This window comes from Gossypium arboreum, chromosome 7 (assembly GCF_025698485.1).
Source record: "Gossypium arboreum isolate Shixiya-1 chromosome 7, ASM2569848v2, whole genome shotgun sequence".
Lineage (NCBI taxonomy): Eukaryota > Viridiplantae > Streptophyta > Magnoliopsida > Malvales > Malvaceae > Gossypium > Gossypium arboreum.
The window spans coordinates 80,886,101-80,906,576 of NC_069076.1; the positions used below are offsets into that span (position 1 = coordinate 80,886,101).

Sequence of the window (20,476 nt, forward strand, 5' to 3'; positions counted from 1 at the left end):
ATCTCCATTTTCAAGATTTTCCAAATCATTATTGTAGCACCAACATTAGTAACTTTCAAGTTCAGCCATTTTGGTAGGATAGGGTTTAGAGTACAGAAAAACAACAATATAACCCCATAAAAATTAGAAAAGAATGGAGGAAATATCTAACAAAAGAATGGATTTTATGGCCACAGTAACATATGAAAAGAACATAGGAACATAAGTTCATCTGAAAATTCAGCTTCCTAACATAACACATGATAAACTTCAATTTAACATACAGATAATAATACAATTCAACCTCCGACCAATACAATTCAACCTCCGACCAACTACATGGTATTACAACTACATTGCCTTCCTAAGCCATTAACTTATTCGGATTAACTTGAATAAAAATTTAAGCTTTTTAGTTTATCTCAAATATGAATTACACAATTTGAGTTATCCGAAAATCCGAATAAGAAAAAGTAAAATTACGTAGTTTTGATAAATGTTTACATTTTCTAAAGTTAAAAGTCAAAACTATTAAGTTAAAAGGCTAAACTATATCGTTTTGATAAATATTTACTCATTAAGTTTAAAGACAAAACTATCATATTGTTTATATAGTTAAATAATCTTATACTTCGTCTACTAGTTTAAATAATCGGTTCATGTAAACGTAACATTGAGTATAAATTATAAAATTCGTTGACTCGACTTGACTAAAATTTTTTGACTCGATTCGATTCGAAAAAATATTAAATTAAGTTCAGTTGCTAAAATAAGATTCATCAACTTGATTAACTCGAAATTTTTTTACTTTGATTCGACTCAACTCAATCGAATACTCACCACCGTAAATAAAGGTAGTATGATAGTATAGGTAGGTATGGATAAGATCGAATGGAAAGGCATGCAAGATTGTTTTTAGAGTAGAATTGAAACTAAAAGATGCATCAATTGATACACACACATCACATCAAGCTTGAATATCAGATAACGCAAGCAGCAGAAGTAGGAAAAATGAGCAGTGATAAGGCAAGGGATGTGCTTAGGAAACATAAGCAGTTGGTGCGAGGCGTGGACGAACCATGGCAGAAAGAGGCACGGTCTTTTGCAAAGCAAGCCCAAAGGACTCATCCATGTTTAATTCCCCAGTACCGGGAGGAAGCATCCAGTCGAAAGAGTGCAACAAAGTGCCTAAGATGTACTCAACCAGCACGATCCCCATCCTGGTTCCAGCACAGATTCTTCGCCCAGCACCAAATGGAATCAACTCAAAGTCGTTCCCTCTTGGGTCGATTTTGGCAAATCTCCCACTCAGAAACCTTTCAGGGGTGAAATCCAGTGGGTTACCCCACACGTCAGGGTCTCGGCCAATGGCCCAAATATTGACACTCAGCCTGGTGTTTTTGGGGATGTAGTAGCCATTGATCTCGCAAGGCTGGGTGGACACTCGAGGCAAGTTCAAGGGAGTAGATGGATGCTTTCGGAAGGTCTCTTTGCAAATGGCTTGAAGATAGGGGAGCTTGAGTATGTCGGATTCTTCAAGCCTTCGGTTTCTGCCAATCACCTTATCCATCTCCTCGTGAGCTTTGTTCAGTATTTTTGGGTTCTTCAGGATTTCAGCTAATGCCCATTCGATTATGCTTGAGGATGTGTCGGTGCCAGCTGTGAATAGATTCTACCATGCAAAATTCAAGCATATTTATCATTAATTTACGAATATGGAACTTGGAAAGTATAAACTCAAACTCGACTTACCAACAGAAGCGCCTTGACATTGGTCAAACTAAGCCTTTCCCCTGCAGAGTTTTCTCTGTTATCCATAATTATATCAAGAAAATCAGGCTTCCCCTTGCGTTCATAAGCTGTTTCCTCATGCTCTTTCATCATCTTTGTCAAAAGTACATCCCATCTTTTATGTAATTTCTTCATCTCGCCTTCAATCCCTTGTAAATCCATCCACGCAATAGAAGGTATAAAGTCACCTATATTGAAGAGGCCGGCGGACGTCATGAGCTCCACCACCATGTCCTTGAATTCGTTCGACTCCGACCCTTTGGTCACGAATACTCGCCGACTCAGTATCACTTGCCCGATCATGTTGGCCATGGCATACGTCAACATTTCCGGCACCACCACTGGCTCACCCTTTCGGCTAGACTCGCACATGGCCCGAAGCATATGGCCTAGCTCAACAGCCCGGACTTGGGACCAATCCTCAAGGGCTTTGCCACCAAGCATGTGGAGGTTACTCAGTTTACGAAGCAATTTCCACCTCGGACCATACTCCGCAAACACCATGTCTTGAGAGTCATAGGCTATGTGGGTGGCACCAGCATTGGATGGTCGATTAGAGAAATTCAAGTCAAGGGTCTTAAGGAAAGCTCGAGCGGCATCCGGGGTTGAAGCCACCACCATGTTACAGGTTCCCATTTTGAGGTACATTACAGGTCCATACTTCTTGGCTAACTTGGCTAGTTCGACATGAGGCATGGAACCTAAGAGTGGAAGAGCACCCACAACCGGCCACCCTTTCGGACCCGGAGGAAGTATTCGTTTGGGGTTACTGAGAAGACGACGGATGAAATAACGTGTGATAAAGAAGAGGAAGGCTGCAGCTACCAAATCCCGAAGGAGGATAGAATCGAATGATGGCATGGTGAAGTACCGGAAGGACCAAATATGAAGAGACACCAGTGGTAGTGGTACATTCTAAAAACCACCTTTGGTTCGGAATATATAGACTAAATAAATGAGGAGGTTAGGCCAAAGCATGTGAGATTCAGCTCCACCCACTAATCAAACTTGTTTGGCAGCAACATAATGTAAAGACAAGGAGTCAATTAGTTGGCTACTTTTTGCTTTTTGCTTATTATTAGTCACATGCAACTTGGTGTTTTTCAAGGGGTTTTACCAAAAAGACCCTTTAAAAAATATAATTATGGAAATGGGTAGTTTATTACGTTATTTATTGGATTAAGTTATTTTTCACGAAAACGCATTCACGTAAGCGCGATTTGAGAGTACATATTAGCAAACCGCTTCCCTAGGGGAGAACTTTGTCCGCGTCATCAAAAAACACGTCTTTCAGGGCGCGCTTTGCTGACATAGACAAAGCGCTCCCCCAAGAAAGCATTTTGCCTTTTTTTTAGTGTTAGGGTTTTATTATTTAATTGATTTAGGGTTAGGGTTTTTAGGGTTTATGGTTAAGGTTTTTTGGGTTTTAGGTTTTTTTGGGTCTTAGGGTTTTAGGGTTTTTAGGAAAAAATTAATTGAATTGGGGTATAAATTAACTATTAATTTTAAATACTAAATATTAAATTAGAGTTTAGGGTATTAGGGTTAATTGATTAAATTAGGGATTGATTTAGGGTTTAGGATTAATTGATTAATTTTAGGGTTAATTGATACATAATGGTTTAAACATACTATTTTAATATTTTATTTCTTATAATATTTTAGTATAAAACCCTTAAATAACTCTTAACGTGTAAACAACAACTTGGTAATTCGATTACTTCAGCGTTTAGGTTTTTTTCCTTTATCAATGGCTTAAATCATTTTATTTTTGATCACCGGCTAAGTTTCTTTTACTTTGTCATAAGCTTATTTCTGATTTTTTTTAATTATTAATTTCCAATATACATACATGAAAAAAAATTCTCAAAGATAATATGATTGCAGCATATATACATACTGGCGCTATGCTAAGTTTAGGGTTTCGAGAAAAAATTAATTGAATTAGGATTTAGGGTTTTAGGTTTAATTCATTAAATTAACTATTAATTTTAAATACTAAATACTAAATTAGAGTTTAGGGTATTAGGGTTAACTTATTAAATTAGGGATTAGGGTTTAGTTTTTTAAAATAAATTTGTGTTTAGGGTATTAGAAAAAACATATATGCAATATAATTTTTTTTCTTAGGGTTTAAGGTTTAGGGTTTCTGTAAGAATAATTCTGAGCAGACGTTTCTGGACAAATAGTGTCAAAAAATGCTTTAAGCAGGATGCACTGTCAGTAAAATTTCTAGAAAAAGCTCCCACGTGGACGCTCTTTTGCTACAGTAGTTCGTAGAAAAATAATTCTGAGTAGACATTTCTGAACAAATAGTGTCGAAAACGCTTCAAGCAGGATGCACTGTCAGTAAAATTTCTGGAAAATGCTCTCACTTGGACGCTCTTTTGCTACAGTAGTTCGTAGAAAAATAATTCCGAGTAGACGTTTCTAAACAAATAGTGTCGAAAACGCTTCAAGCAGGATGCACTGTCAGCAAAATTTCTGGAAAAAGCTCCCACATGGACGCTCTTTTGCTACTGATGGTTAAATGAAAAATAATTACGAGTAGACGTTTCGAACAAATAGTGTCGAAAATGCTTCAAGCAGGATGCACTGTCAGCAAAATTTCTGGAAAAAGCTCCCACGTGGACGCTCTTTTGCTACAGTAGATCGTAGAAAAATGAGGCTATAAATGAGCCAAATTTTATTCACAGGTTGCGTAACTTACAATAAAAAAATTAGAGAGGCTAAGAAGAAAAGAAATTGAAGATGAGTGAACGTATTAGTGTTGTTATTTACTATGATGGTGAGGTCTGTAACACCGAGAACGGTGTTGTTTTTTTATCGGAGAACACAGCGAGACTGGTTTTTAACCAGAACATAGATTTGAAAGAACTTCGTAAAAGAATTAGGTGTAAAATCTTCGAAATGGCGGCAATGACAGTTTTGTCTATTAAGTATCGATTTTGTGCTGCAGTTGATCTTGTGACATATGAATTATTCGACATCAAAGGCGCTCATAGCTTGGAGGCAATGGTGCAGACTCATCTCACTAGTGGATCAACCTATTTTGAGTTATATGTACAATTTTCATCGCCAAATGATGCATTTGTAGCTTCAACATTTACTGCTAGTTGAGAGGAATACACGACCCCTGCCCGACACTCCGTTAGTGGGTGGCAAAACACGGAAGTGCCCGTGTTTAGTAGTAGTATGGAATACCCAACCCCTGCACGACACTCCGTTAATGGATAGGACATGCACCTCAGTGGGTCGATGTTTGATGCTAGAAATACGTATTGGGGAATGACATCAACTTCTAGTGGTTTTGGCATTCCACATCTGATTGGAGACGTTGTGAAACATCCATAAGGAGGGATAATGTAACATCCCGAAATAGGGCCTAAATGGAACAGTGGTTGCGAAACCACAAATCCGAGGTAGAAAATTTATTTTATTATTATTTTGAGGTTCATGATATGATTGCATGATTGTGTGAAAATTTCGTGATGAAATTCTACGCATAAAGTGCTTAAGTTGAGACTAGGGACTAAATCGAATAATTTGCAAAACTTGCATTCTAGAAGTTTTTAGTATGAAATTGCTTTGGAATATTAATGAGGAGGTCTTAAATAGCAATTTGACCAATTTCTAAGTCTATGGACAAAAATTGGACATGGATGGAATTTTTGGAAAGTTTAGTAGTAAGGGCATTTTGGTCATTTAGTTATTAAAATGAATTAAAAACAAAATTAAAAGCCAATTTTTGTCCATCTTCTTCATTAGGACGAAATTTCAAGGGTTCTCCATAGCTAGGGTTTGTTTCAAGCTTTCAAACTCCATAGTAAGTGATTCCAAGCCCCGTTTTTAATGATCTTTACGTTTTTGGAGTCCCGATAACTTGATTAAGCTTATTCTAGCAATAATATTCAACCTAGGGTTCATATTTGGAAAAATACCCATAGGTGAAATTTGTGTATTTTGGTGTTTTATGATAGAATCTGAGGTTTTAAATTATGTTAGACAACTTGTGCTACTCGGTTTTAAGTGAAAACGAGTAAAATGGCTTAATCGATAAAAATACCTAATAGTCATAAGTACATGTTAGAGTGTGAATTTGATGTTATCATAGAAGGGAAAAATTATCAGCATGTCATAAAACATAAGAAAATAGGATGAAGTTTAAATTACGAGCCTTGGGGCAAAAGTGTAAATATGTGAAAGTTTAAGGGCAAAAATGTAATTTTGCCAAAGTTTGGGTCAAGGATTGTTTTAATAAATATGAGTATTAAATAAGCTAATTTTTTTATTATAGATCAAGAAGAACAAAATCCGGAGTTAGACCAGGGAAAAAAAAGATAGTGGACTAAATCGATATAGTTGATCGTATTTTGTTTCGAGGTAAGTTTGCGGTAAATAAATGTAATATTCTATTATTTTATATTAATTTTGTTAATTTCCAGCATGTGTATATTTATTTTATGAAATTATTCAAAGAAGACTTAAGCATGAATTGAGGGAGAAGAAATTTCAGAAAGTCCCGGTTGAACCTTAGGAATGTGTAGGATACAAATGTCATGACATTAGGGTTCAAGGATACCATGTAAGACCATGCTAAGGTATGGCAATTGGTAAGGTTCCTAAGGCAAGGAAATCATGTAAGACCATGTCAAGACATGGCATTGATAAGTTACTATAAGGCAAAGGTCCCATGTAAGACCATGCCAAGGCATGGCATTGGTGAGTTCATAAGGCAAAGATAACATGTAAGACCATGTCAAGACATGGCAATGGTAAGTTTCAAAAGGATACCACGTAAGACCATGGAAAGTCATGGCAATGGTAAGGTACCCGTGTATCCTTAGTATTCCAAGTGGTTCAACGGGAAAATTTAAAGAGAATATCAAGGTAAAGTAAGGTAAGGTAAGACGAGTTATAGTAAAAAAGTAAGACAAGTTCATGCTAGAAGAGCAAAGGTAAGTACATAATGTTCATGTATGCTTGATAAGGAAAAAGGTAAGTAAAATGTATTAATAAATTTGATTAAGTAAGTAAGTATTTAAGTAAGTGAGTAAGTGAAGAAGTTTAAAATATGTCTATGACAATTAATGAAGTTGCATTATGTAGTATCATGCCAAGTAGTAAGATAGTTCTTATGAATGTTGTTATTTATTTGCATGCAAACTTACTAAGCTTAATGCTTACCCTATTTATTTTCCTTCTTTTTATAGTTTTGTCAAGCTAACTCGGGGATCGTAAAGTACGTCGGAGGTCCCGCACAGATCACGAGGATTATTTTGGTATAGCTAGACGTTTCATTTTGAGTATGGCATGTATAGCATCGTAGCCATTTTGTGTGTATGATCTTATGATATGGCTAATAAATGGTATGTAAATGCTTGATAATGATTAGCTGTTGGAATGGCTAATCAATTACATGTTTGGTGTTATGTATGCCTAAATGCTAGTTATTCCATGGAAATCATGAAAAAGGTGAAATTAGCACAAAAGCAGAATCGAGACGATAGCAGATGGCGTGAATTTGAAGAATCACTAAAAATAGTATAAATTGAATTAAATGATGAATTAGTTATGAAATCAAATATTATTATGTCTATTTTCTAATGGAAGAAACAAAATAGGTAAATGAGATATATTTTATGAGATATTTAAATTTTTGTGAAACAGGGTCAGAGAGATTTCTGGATCCCCTGTTCTGACTTTGTAAATTCACCAAAAATTGTACAAAGATAATTAGAAGTCATTCTTTAATGTACAGATTCCTTATTGAGTCTAGTTTTATGATAAATAAACTTCATAGTAATTGGAACTCTGTATAGGGAGATATTTGATTCGTAATACACGGAGGTCAGAGCAGTCGAACCCTGAAATAGGGGAGAATTTAACTAATAAACTGTACCAGTTCGCCAGACCAAAAATTCTAGAAAAAAATTAAGTGATAGATATATGAGTCTAGTTTCAGGGAAAATTTACGGAATTGGATTTCGAGTTTCGTAACTCGAGATATGAATTTTTAAGTGACTGTGACGCAGATTGCCAGCTTCTCTGGAAGTTTTAAAAATAAATTGTTTGAGCTGTTTAAGTAATGAATTAAGTCTGTTAACACCTCGTGTTCGACTCCGGTGACGGTCTAGGATACGGGGCGTTACAGATAATGTACTCCCTATAACGTCCACCGGCAAGAGGACCTTTTACGTTGCACATGATGATGGGTTAGATAATGAGTTCGATGCAGATCCACCTCGAGAGGCTAGCCCCGATGGTGCAGAAGTTGCATTATTTTCTAAACTAGAGCCTGTTCCAACCATACCTGAAGATGTTGAAGGGGGTTCAGATGATGAACAAGAAGATCTGCGATTCAGGGCGTACTCGCCTCCAGCCCATATGCATAATGTCAATCTATCTCAAGATGATGCGTTGGAGTTTCCAGATCTACCATACAGAAGGCGTGACCGTACAAGTTCCTCATTGGATTCAGGTGAATTAGAAGTTGGTAAGGAGTTTTTCAATAAAGATAGTTTTCTTGGTGCATTAAAACAACAAAACATCATGAACGGGGCTAACTACAACGTGATTAAATCCAAATCCAATAAGTTTGAGGCCAAGTGTGCAGTGCAAGACGGTACATGTTCATGGAAAATCATGGCGTCGTTGAGGAAAAAGACAGGCTTGTGGGAGATAAAAAAGTACAAAGGTCCATATACATGTGCTGCTGGTACCGTATCACTAACCGTTTATAGTTTTTTTAATGGTACTGTTATTACGTATTGTTGCATTTTTTTAACATACTTCGTTGATAGGTGTTTCAGAAGATCATCCCAAGATGAATTCAGATATGTTAGCTACCTTAATATTACCGACGGTGAAGGCTGATCCCAGAACTTCAATGCTAGTCTTAATTGCCAATATTCGCAGCCAGTTGAGGTACACGCCCTCTTATTGCAAGGCTTGGATAGCTAAGCAGAAGGCGTTGAAAAATATTCATGGTGGGTGAGACGCTTCAGATAATGAAGTGTGGTAGTAGTGTCAGGTGCTGGAGAGACATGTCCCAGGTTGTGTAACAGAACTTGAAACGGAACCTGCGTACAACGACTGATTGCTCCGTGGATGCCAAGTATTTAAGCATCTGTTCTGGACCTTTAAGCAATGCCAAGACGCATTTTTATATTGCAAGCCATTGGTACAAATTGACGGTACCTTTATGTACGGTAGATATATCCATTGGTTATTGCTAGCTGTGACACAGGATGGCAGTGGGAGAATCCTTCCAATTGCGTTTGCAATAACACTGGAGGAGTTAGCAGATGACTGGAAGTTCTTTCTTTCTAGGTTAAGGAGGCATGTCTGCCTCTAACCTAATATCTGTGTCATATCGGATTAGGGCACCGGAATACTAGCCGCAATTCAGTGACAGGGAAGCCTATGGCATTACACACACCATCGGAATTGCCGAAGGCATGTTGCGTCCAACTACTACGGGCAATTTCGATTTTCAAGTGAAAAACGACAAGTAACCAACATGGGTATTTAATATTTATTAATGTAATTTTGTTTGTAATATTTCATTTATTTTAAATGGAAAAGTAGTATGCAATTTTTGCTATCAACTTATATTGGCAGGGTATGAAATAAGTAAGGATTATTTTCATGAGATGTTGGCGGTTTTGGGTTCAGTTAACGAAGAAGGCGCAGACTACTTCTGTAACATACCTTTCGAACAGTGGACACAAGCGTACGACGGCGGCCTAAGATATGGTCATATAACCTCAAACGTGGCTGAATGCATAAATTCTATTCTAAAAATAACACGTCATTTTCCGATAATATCGGTTGTTCGAGAGACATATTTTTGTTTAGTGACACTATTTCTGAAGCGAGCAGTGAGTTATAAAGGCCAAATACAAAAAGGCCGTGTATAGTGCGCAAAGGTATTGCAAGAAATTAACAAGGCGAAGGCGCAGGCGAACACCATGCACACAGTATGTTACGATCAAGGCAACCTATGGTTTCGTGTGACGGAGTTTGACAGACCGCACGAAGGTATTATTGGTGGGCAATATCGTGTACACTTGAGAAATAGGACTTGCGACTGTGGGAGGTTTGACACACTTCGTTATCCATGCACTCATGTAATTGTAGTTTGTCAGAATCACCGTCTAGATCCCATGAGCTATGTCGACGAAGTGTACAAACTAGAAACCATATACAACGTATGGAGACACGTATTTCCACCTGTTCCAGATGAACGTAACTGGCTGCCTGTATCACTTGCTCCGTTTAAGTTGTTACCAGATAGAGAATTGCGTCGCAAACCAAAGGGTCGACCTTGCTCGACTAGAATACGTACCAATATGGATATCCGAGAAACAACCAATCATCAGAATTTGTGCAAATGGTGTAGGAACCCAGGCTATACAAGTAGATTATGTCCAAATCGACATAGTTAATAGTTGTCGAAAAAACTATGTTGTATTATTTATATTTTATTAAATGAAACTATGTTGTATTACAATTATCTTATTCAAAAGAACTTTTATTTTTATTTAATGAAACAATATAATAAATTTTGTACAAATATATTAAAAAAATCAATGTCCGTGACGGTCGAAATCGGTGCCATATGGGGGTCGTCGATAGGTCCGTGCTGGATTCCTCATTCGATCAACTTCTGGCAGAGGTTGTGGTTCCTCCGGCAGGAGATCTGGTTGTGGGTGTTAGGAGGGTGACCCACCTTGATAGAATAATGATTGCGGCAGTGTTTGCATCACCCATGGCGGAGGTGTTTGAATCCCGTAAGGTGATAGGGATTGGTAGAAAGAAGAGCTCCCCGATGGTACCTCGTGTGATTCCTCATGCTACTACGGCCTATAGATCAGAGGTTGACTCAGAGTAATCGGGAACAAAGATGAACCGGGCCATGGATTCCAACCTGCTATAGGACTAGGAAAAAGAAACATATAAGGGTTAGGATACATATAAGGGCTAGGATACGCACCTATCATAATCTGAAAAGGCTGTGATGTGGGTGTCGTCGGTTGAACTGTTGGGCCTAATGATTGTGTGGGCGTTGTTGATGGGCCTTCGTCGTCATCCCTTCTTCTTGGATTTAAAGGGCCTTGTCGTTCCCTTTGGGCACGAATTTGTCGTTGCCTCTCCTCTTCCGACAATAAATATGGCTTACCATGGATCCTAAAACATGGTGTGTATTTCGCTACGCACGCTAACTTTAGAATGATGATCAGTTCCCGAGTAGGTATATAATCATACTGATTTTCCCACATTTCGATATAGTGTGACCAAAATCTCAGCCAATCCGTATGCAGTTGCCGTAAGTCGACTTTGTGCTCATCATCAAACACCTCGGGTGCCACGGGAATCGGTTGTCAGAATCCAAATTGCCGCAATACTCTATTTGACTGGTGCATCTCCACAGTAGCATAGCTCACCAATGGGACATTCACATGTCAAACGTTTGGATTTTGAAGGAATTCATCCAGAATTACTGCCCAAATTTTCTGATCCTCGTATGGTGTCCATTGAAACTATATGAACATGATAAAAATATTACTTATATACATAGTAAATACTAAATACGAAATGACTATTTTATTATGTATATATATTTTATTTAATATTTACTTCTGCTTTCGATTGTTGGTCTAATAGATGTCGTATATCTTCGAGAGAGGTAGGTATTTCGACATAACTCGCCGAATGGTTTCACCTAATTAAATAAATTTTTAGCATACAATTATATTCTAAATCTACGTAATAATTGTAAAATCTAATATAAAACTTACCTCGTTATGAGTGGAAATGTATATGGGTGGTCCACTCGATGACATGAAAATGGAAAGCGAAACCGTGCCCATGATTGCAGTAGTGATAGGCAACCTCTTATTTTGGCTTTGTTCAGTCGCGTCGCCCCGCACATTTCCTTGTACAATGTTGCTTGCTAACACGGCAGACCCCCAACTTAATTCGCTGGCTGCTCTAAAATCTATGAGTTTTAGCAGCCATCTCAGATGTACAAGGTTTCGTGACAAGTTCGTCATCAAATAACCTCCAATCATCTCAAGAATATATGCTCGAGCATATCGTATTCTTTCGAGTTCAGTCGAATCATTATCCGGCTCCGGGAATGTGTCTCGTAACCATCCCATCTCGATCCGACCTTCGTTAATATTATCCGGTATAACACCTAAAAGCTCGTAGCATACGGCTCTCCAATCAGTAGATGATGTGGACCCAGTGACTGTGTACCCATCCACCGACAATCCCAATTGCAAATGCACGTCTTCCAGAGTGATAGTACACTCTCTGCATGGAAGATGAAAAGTGTGCATCTCGGGTCTCCACCTCTCTATCAATGCACTAATTAGTTTCAGGTCCAACTTTCACCCCTGGCCTATCATGGCCACATGCCAAAATCCCCCTTCCCGCAAGTAATTCTCGATCAACGGCGATGGAGGACCAAACATATTACAGATGTAGCATTGCAACACTCGATCTACAGACTACTATAAAAATTTATAAAACAAAAATTAATTAAAATTGCATAAATTAATTAATGCAAACATCATAAATGAAAAAAAATCAAGCGATATTGAAATTGTAATTATAATTGCATAAATGAATAAAATATCAAATAGTATTGCAAATTTATTTAAATTTGCATAAATTAAAAAATATTGAATAGTATTGAAAATTTAAAATTATCACTTACCATTGTCATTTGATCAACGGAGATGTGCTTATTATTGAGACGGATTATTTCTCCGGCCATTGCTAACACTATCGGATTTTTTTAATTTAAAAAATTAAATTCAAAAAAATTTTAAACAAAGAATTTTGATAGAATTTTGAGAAAATTTCAATGAAATTTGATAGATTTTTGAAGGGAATATTGAAAGAATGTTGAGAATTATGAGAGAATTGTGTGAAAAATAATTAAAGGGAAAGAAATTTTGAGAGAATTACAGAAATTGTGAAAGATTTGTATGAAAAAATGATTTAGGGGGATTATAGTTTTTCTTTTGGACCGTTGGAAGCCAACGGTCAAAAATTTGACTGTAGCGTTTTGCCCGATGTGGACACTAAATCGCGCTTACATGGACGCGTTTTCATGGAAAACGACCTAATCCGATAAATAATGCAATAAACGGCCCATTTCTGTATTTATATTTTTAAAGGGCCTTTTTGAGTAAAATGGTCGTTTTTCTATTGTGTAAAATTTTTAATTACAATAAAACTATAATATATAATTTTCTTATCCCCTCTTGAATTAAATTGATGTCAACAGGTAGTCCTTCAGGTTTTCTATTTTCATGTTTTTTTTCCAATAATTTAAGAAAAAAAGAATAAAAGAAAAACTCAGGTTTGGTAAAATTCATGGTTTAATGCCTACAATAACTCAAATTAAATCATTTTTGAGTTCCTTGTTTTCTTTTCTCTTTGCCCTTTTTAATGTTTCTTTAATGAATTTCGTTTCTATTTATAATAAATTGCTGTTATTGGAATCAATGTCTTTCTATGTATCAGAATCAACATTAACAAATTGGCATGCAAATATTATTTCTATAAAATATACGAAAAGATGTAAAACTATTTATGTTTTACACCCGTGCACTCAATCTCTCTCTATATTTATAACACGATTCTTAATTTCAATAATTCCTCACATTTGATTGATTTTTAATTATTAAAAATTATCAAATCCTTTTCTTACCTTCATTATTGTCTTATTGTGAGCTTTGAGAAGTTTCAATTATAACATAAAATCTATTGGAGTGAAAAATTTAGTGAGTTAGTTAAGTTGATGAGTATTATTCTATCATTCTAATTGATTCAAAATTTTCTTAAATCAAGTCGAGTAAAATAAGATTTCAGTCGAAATGTATCAAATAAATTTATTAGAATTAAATTTTAAAAATTAAACAGATCATATTGAAATCTTGTAGACAATAATACTAAATTCCAAATTAAAAACATAAATTTTATGTATATTTGAAAACTCTTCTAAAACAAAATAAGAAAATAAAACAAGATAATATGATAAACATGATTTCATAATTTACTTGTTTTAAGCCTCAAATTTATCATTTTGGAATTTTAAAAAGAAAAAGTATAATAACTTATTTAGCCTCCAACTTTACAAAAAGTCGGTTTAGCTATTCATTTCATTTTTGCCTTTTTTTAATCCTTAAGCTTGTGTTATAATAAATAAAAAAAGCTAACATTTTTTTATTTTGTTGACGTGTAGATACATTAACATTTAATTATTTTAAAATTCAAAAAATCATAAAAAGTTATTTTGAAAATTAAAATTTATTAAAATTATATAAAAATATTTTTTAAAATTTTAAAATTAATTATTGATGTGACATCTATGTCGTAACCCACGTGTATGCCACATAAGCAAAGTTACCAAATATTAACTTTCTCATTTAATTTGAGGTGTTTTCACAAAAAAAGTAAATTCAAGAATTAAAATAGACAAAAATTAAATGGAAGGCTAAGTGTAAAGTTGAATGGCCCAAAAAGTCATTATATCAAAAAATTATGATTAGTATTTTATATATCTTTTAAGATTTTAGTAATTTTTAATATACATTTATGAATGTTTGGAAAAATTATTTTTAAATATTTTAAATATTTTTATTTTGAGAAGAATCAATTTGTACATTTTGAATTGTAAAACTTAACTCGACTTAAATTTGAAAACTCGATTTATATATTCTACATATATATATATATATATATATGTTAAGCATAAAAGTTATTTTTAAAATTAAAATTTATTAAAATGATATAAAATTGTTATGAATATCTTGATCAAGATAAAGTTTTGATGTATTTTAAATTCTAATAGTTATTAAAATTAGATCTCTACTTTTTTATACTTCTTATGCCTATAAATAGAAACTCTGATTAAGCTTTGTAATCATCCCAATTGATCAATAAAGTACATTCTCTATTGCTTTCATATTTTCTTTGTTCTTTATTCTCCCCATTTCTCTTTATTTTATAATATGTTATCAGCATGATATTGCTCAAAGTGATAGTTCCTTTTATCGACGATCAAATTTATCCTTCATGATTTTCAATTTCTTTGATGGCAAGATGCAAAGTTTTTACAAGAAGTTTCTTTATTTAATGTTTCATATTTGATTATTATTTTTCATTCTTCTTTCATTATATGTTATCATTGTTTTGATTAACTTATTTTACTTCTTGTTCTTAAGGATGGTGAAAGATTTGATATCGTTATCTATATGAAATCAAGAATATTTTTGAACTATCTCATACCTTCTAGTGATGACGATGATGTTAAAAATCTTCTGGTGTATTTTACTATGTTTTATTTATCATATCATGTTTATTATAATTGGAGATTAATAATGATAACATGAATAGATAGTTCTGATTTGAAATCTCACGCATGTTTGCGATGGTGATTATGAACTAAAGAATCTATTGGGATGTTTATAAGTTCATCCTACTAGATTGTTGCATTCCCCGAAGTGAATGTAAATAATAAAAAAATAAAAGATATACTCATGGACAACTAAAAGTGGGAACATAGTAATAAGTAAGAGAACAATAAGAGTTCTCAAGATAACTCTTGAAAGGGTAAAGATAACTCATGTTATCAATGTGATATGAAATATTATTGGCTACATATATAGCGTAAATATTTTGTTTTTGTTAATATTCTTTGAGGAATGATATGAAAATGTAGTAGTGAATTCTATCATTACAGTTAGAAAATATTTATCTTATTTGGTACTAAAACAAACCAATATTATTCCAATATTTGGTAGTACAAAATTAGTCGAAAGCTCCAGAACAGCTAATATATTCATATCTTGTGATGGTTAATCCATTGGCTTTAAAATATATTTATAATGGATCTTATATTAAGATTCGAATGAGGAAAATATTATATTTCATATGAATAAAAAAAGGGATTGGGTTATTAATTTATAATCTTTGTGATATTCTTTTGTCATCATCTTTATTAAAGGGGTTGAAAACAAAATATTTGATTGTAAAAGATCTACTTATGAGTAATGGAATATGATAATTCTATCTAAAGCTCGTTATGGTTGGATGCATCTGAAGTTGCAAGTTTTTTTTTTAAATTGAGTATAACTCTACAGTATTCAGAATAAGTTCTCAATTAAAATTACGTGGAAAAATATTATTGATGAGAACTTACAAGAGAAACTTATGTATGAAAAGTCATTGGCTATGTACCTGTTGTACACCTGGAAAATAAGATCCACTCTCAAAATTTGATATTAACAGATTTTTGGGCATTTGAAGATTTTGGCATATTCCTTGAAGCGAATACTGCATATAATTATTTGGAAATTATATTTATTGACTTAGTGGCATTATAGACTTCACATTGATTTAGACATTTCAGTAGTAAATGTCACAATATTACTTATATGTGGATACAAAGAAAAAAGAATAACAGTAAAAGTATCAATTTGTCGCAATTTATATTGACATTGTTAGTTAAATTAAAATGCATGTTAAAGTAAACCAAAAGTTTACTAATACAAATACGTTTACTACTTGGCGTGACCAGTTAGACCATCCTGGATCATATATGATGCGAAAATTAATTGAGAATTCATATGGACATTCAATTAAAGAACCAGAAGATTCTTTAATTTAAATAATTCTCATTAGTTGTTTGTTCTCAATGAAAATTGATTATTAGAAACTCACTAGCTAAAGTTAAGATTTAATGTTTTGCATTTCTGAAATGAATATGGGCCCATTCATCCACCATGTGGATGGTTTTCATATTATATGATTTTTGTAGATGGATCTACAAAATAATCACATGCATTATCAACTCGCAACCTGTTGTTTGCGAGATTGCTTGTTTAAATGATTAATTTCAGATTATACAATTAAAACAATTCATCTTGCTAATGTTGGTGAATTTACATCCCAAGTTTTTAATGATTATTTCATGTCAATTGGGATAAAAGTTGAACATCCTATAGCTCATGTTCACAGACAAAATGATTTAGCTGAATTGTTTATCAAATGGCTCCAACTAATAGCTAAACCATTACTTATGAGACCTAAACTTTCTATTTCAACATGAGATTATGTTGTTGTATGCATCAAGCCAATAAGTTATAAATACTCATTTTCTATCATGTTGTCATGGTATTTTTCAACCATGGTCTTATTCTTTTCATGTCACGTTGCCTTGGTATCTTTCAACCATGGTCTTATTCATTTCACATCACGCTGCCATGGTATCTTTTAACCATGGTCTTATTCATTTCCCGTCATGTTTCCATGGTATCTCTCAACCATGGTCTTATTCTTTTCATGTCACGTTGCCATGGTATCTTTCAACCATGGTCTTACACATTTCATCTCATGTTGCCATGGTATCTTTCAACCATGGTTTTACACATTTCATATCATGTTGTCATGGTATCTTTCAACCATGGTCTTACACATTTCATATCATGTTGCCATGGTATCTTTCAACCATGGTCTTACACATTTCATTTCAGGGAGCACACTCTCGCGAACCTCATCCTTACAGCGGGAATACCAGTCCAAGTTAAATCCCTTGTAATATAAACTCATAGAGTATTGTCGGGATTACCAGTCCAGGCTAAATCCCCTGCAACGTCAATTACTCTAATAAGCTTGGATCTAAAATACCAGTCCAGGCTAAATTCAGACCCTAATTTGGATTACCCGTCCGGGCTAAATCCATTTTACACATATTCTTCGAGAGGGCTATAACAGGATAGGATCACCCATCAGGGCTAGATCCTTTTTTACCGTCAATTCTTTTTCAGAGATCCATCTAATTTTCCTTTCATTCAACCGGGATTTCTTTCCCTTTTTATCAAATTTATCAATGTTTCATCAATTTTCATACAATGAACATTCAAATCATATTCACATCAATAACATACATTTCAAGCATTTAAGAATATAATTCAAGTTACACGAACTTGGCGAAATTGCAGAAATATCAAGATTAAGGGGCATTTTGGTAATTTACCATTTCCCAATTTTCACCAGATCTTAAATTGATAATTTCACTCAATTTATTAATTTAAATAATAAAACAATTCATTCCCTTCAATTTGGTTATTTTTGACATTTTTACAAAATTGCCCCCTGAAGTTTTACTTTTATTCAATTTAGTCCCTAAGCCTAAAACATGAAAATTAGCCATGCTAGCTGAATATTCATATATATTTTCCTCCTCCTCCTCTCCATTCCACATCCTTAATGTATATAACACACTTGTAAGTAACATTATCTGTAATTTTTATTATTTACTTTTATGAATATTCAAGCTGTCCATCTGTGTTATAGTCACTAAATTATTTATATCTGGAACTAAATAACTCCAAATTAAGATCTTATAATTTTCCCTGAAACTAGACTCATATATATTATTACCATAAAATTTTCATAATTTTTGGTTTATCCAATAAGTACAGTTTATTCTTTAAAGTTACCCCTGTTCTGCTATCTGATAGTTCTTACCCTTCTTCACTAAAAATTAATTATCTCCTAGTAAAGAATTAGAATGATGTTTACATTTATTTCTATTGAAAATATACTCATTCAAGATTATAAAAATATAAATTTAAGCCCCTAATTATTTTTCTCAATTTTTTTATGATTTTCCAAAGTCAGAACAGGGGAACCCAAAATCATTCTGACCTTGTCTCACAAAATTAATTATATCTCATGATTTAAAATTTTATTGCTTACATAATTTATTTTACGAGACACTAGACTCAATAATATTTAATTTCTTATTTTATTCATCCTATAATTCGATTTCTACAATTTTTGGTGATTTTTCAAATTTAGACTACTACTGCTGTCCAAAACTGTTTTAGTGCAAGATATTAATTACCATGTTTATAACACCCTTATTTTCTTTTTCTACACTATTTCTCATCATTTTCTCTTATTTTCTCTTCACTAACATATTAAGAACATAGGACCATAAGTAAGGAAACTCTACATTAACATTAATCCCATGCTTTTTCAATAACATCAAACTTAAAAATATATTGAAATCATGATGTTCTTACTTTGTTCTATTGATTTCAATCTTCATCTTGATTTTCTCTCTCCTTCAGCTTCCATTTCTTGAATCCAACTTGATATTCTAACTTCCCATAGTCTCCTTAACATTTTTCTCTATTCGTAGCTATAGAAATTCTTTTGATTTTTGGGTGAAAATAGTAAATTTTTGGTAAAAGGACCAAATTGTAAAGAAATGAAAACTTCTTTTCTTCTTCTTCTTCTCATGTTGGTTTTGCATAGGAAAAATGGATGAGAATTCTTCATCTTTCTTTCTTTATATACTAATAAAATAATAATAAAATATCTTATTAAAATATTAATAAAATAATATTTATTTAATTAAATAATTATAAAATATCAAAATATCTCTAGCATCATTATTACTTTCTAGATTTCTCTCTCTTTCAATTGACCATTTTGCCCTTTATTATCTTTTAAAATTCCATCCTTGAGTCATCATTTACTTTGGTAAAATTACAATTAGTCCCTCATAGTTCTTCACCTATTTAATTTGGTCCTAATTCATCCATTTTCCTTAGTTTCTAGATCATTCCACCCTTAAAATATTTACACTATTGGTCCTTCAACTTTTTCATATTTACACTTTAACCCATCAAATTTTGAGTATTTACTCTTGTGCAACAAAACTTTTCTCTCTTTTACAATTTAGTCCTTTCTTGAATTAATATATCATAATATACTTCCCAATATTAACATAACTCAAAATTTCCCTTTTTGTCACTTTATTTTCTTATTTTACTATATCAATGATAATATCTTACTGTAAAAATTTTCGGGGTATTGCATGTAATGAGTTAAGGGGAGAATAATTTGAACCAGAAGTTCAATAAGGATAACTCATTACAAGTTAACTGTTAGATGTATTTACAAACTTAATGAGAATAACCAAGTGTTATATACCATCTAATATTTTAATTTGATTCAAAGTCCCAGTAGGACAATCAATTGGAATAAATAATAGATTGATCGGTTCCAAATATGAAAATTATTCTAGATGGTCATATAGTGGAGGTGGGTGCTCTAGAAGAGACCCAAGACATAACTAATAAGTAAAACTTTAGAAGAGATTCAGGTACCTGAAACTGAATTTTAAAATAATGAAAATAAGAGATCTCGATAAGTTATGTCAATTCAAGAAAATGTGGAACCGAATAATAAAAGTGGTCGACAATGATTTTGCATGCAGTATTATTATAATGAAATAAAAGGAAGATCCTGAATAAATCTATTGAGAAATATAGATATAGAATAAATTGATCAAAATAGAAAGATGCAACTCAAGTACAATTAAATTTGTAGAGTTTTTGGACCAGTAGTCAAAATATCTAAAGGTATAAAGCTAGTAAAGGTGCAAGTAAAGTAGTTTTGCAAAATCGGAATAAAAATATGAATTTTCCGCTAAGTCTTGGCATTGATTATGAAAAGATATAATATTCTTCTATGGTGGATGCAATAACCTTTAGATATATTATTAAATTGTCAATTCATAAACGATTTAACTTGCGTCTAATGGATATTGTTACAGCCTTTTATGAATCAATATATAGTAAAGTTTATATTAAAATCCTTGAATGAT

The 20,476-nt window shown here is 33.4% G+C and overlaps 1 protein-coding gene across 1 annotated transcript; it reads right to left on the reverse strand.

Moving 5' to 3' along the window:
- Positions 1–888: 888 nt before the first annotated feature.
- LOC108459521 (flavonoid 3',5'-hydroxylase 2-like) lies at positions 889–2,714 on the reverse strand. The gene is made up of 2 exons (XM_017758909.2): positions 1,732–2,714; positions 889–1,651 (listed from the first exon to the last, which is right to left on the reverse strand). Exons 1-2 carry the CDS (start codon positions 2,629–2,631, stop codon positions 1,019–1,021), a joined length of 1,533 nt encoding a protein of 510 aa, XP_017614398.1. The 5' UTR covers positions 2,632–2,714; the 3' UTR covers positions 889–1,018.
- Positions 2,715–20,476: the final 17,762 nt, after the last annotated feature.

Bases quoted from the DNA above. Each gene is read 5' to 3' on its own strand.
- LOC108459521 (XM_017758909.2), bottom strand. From the start codon at position 2,631: ATGCCATCATTCGATTCTATCCTCCTTCGGGATTTGGTAGCTGCAGCC. The intron at 1,652-1,731 runs GTAAGTCGAGTT...TTTGCATGGTAG, and splicing joins ATGTCAAGGCGCTTCTGTTG to AATCTATTCACAGCTGGCAC.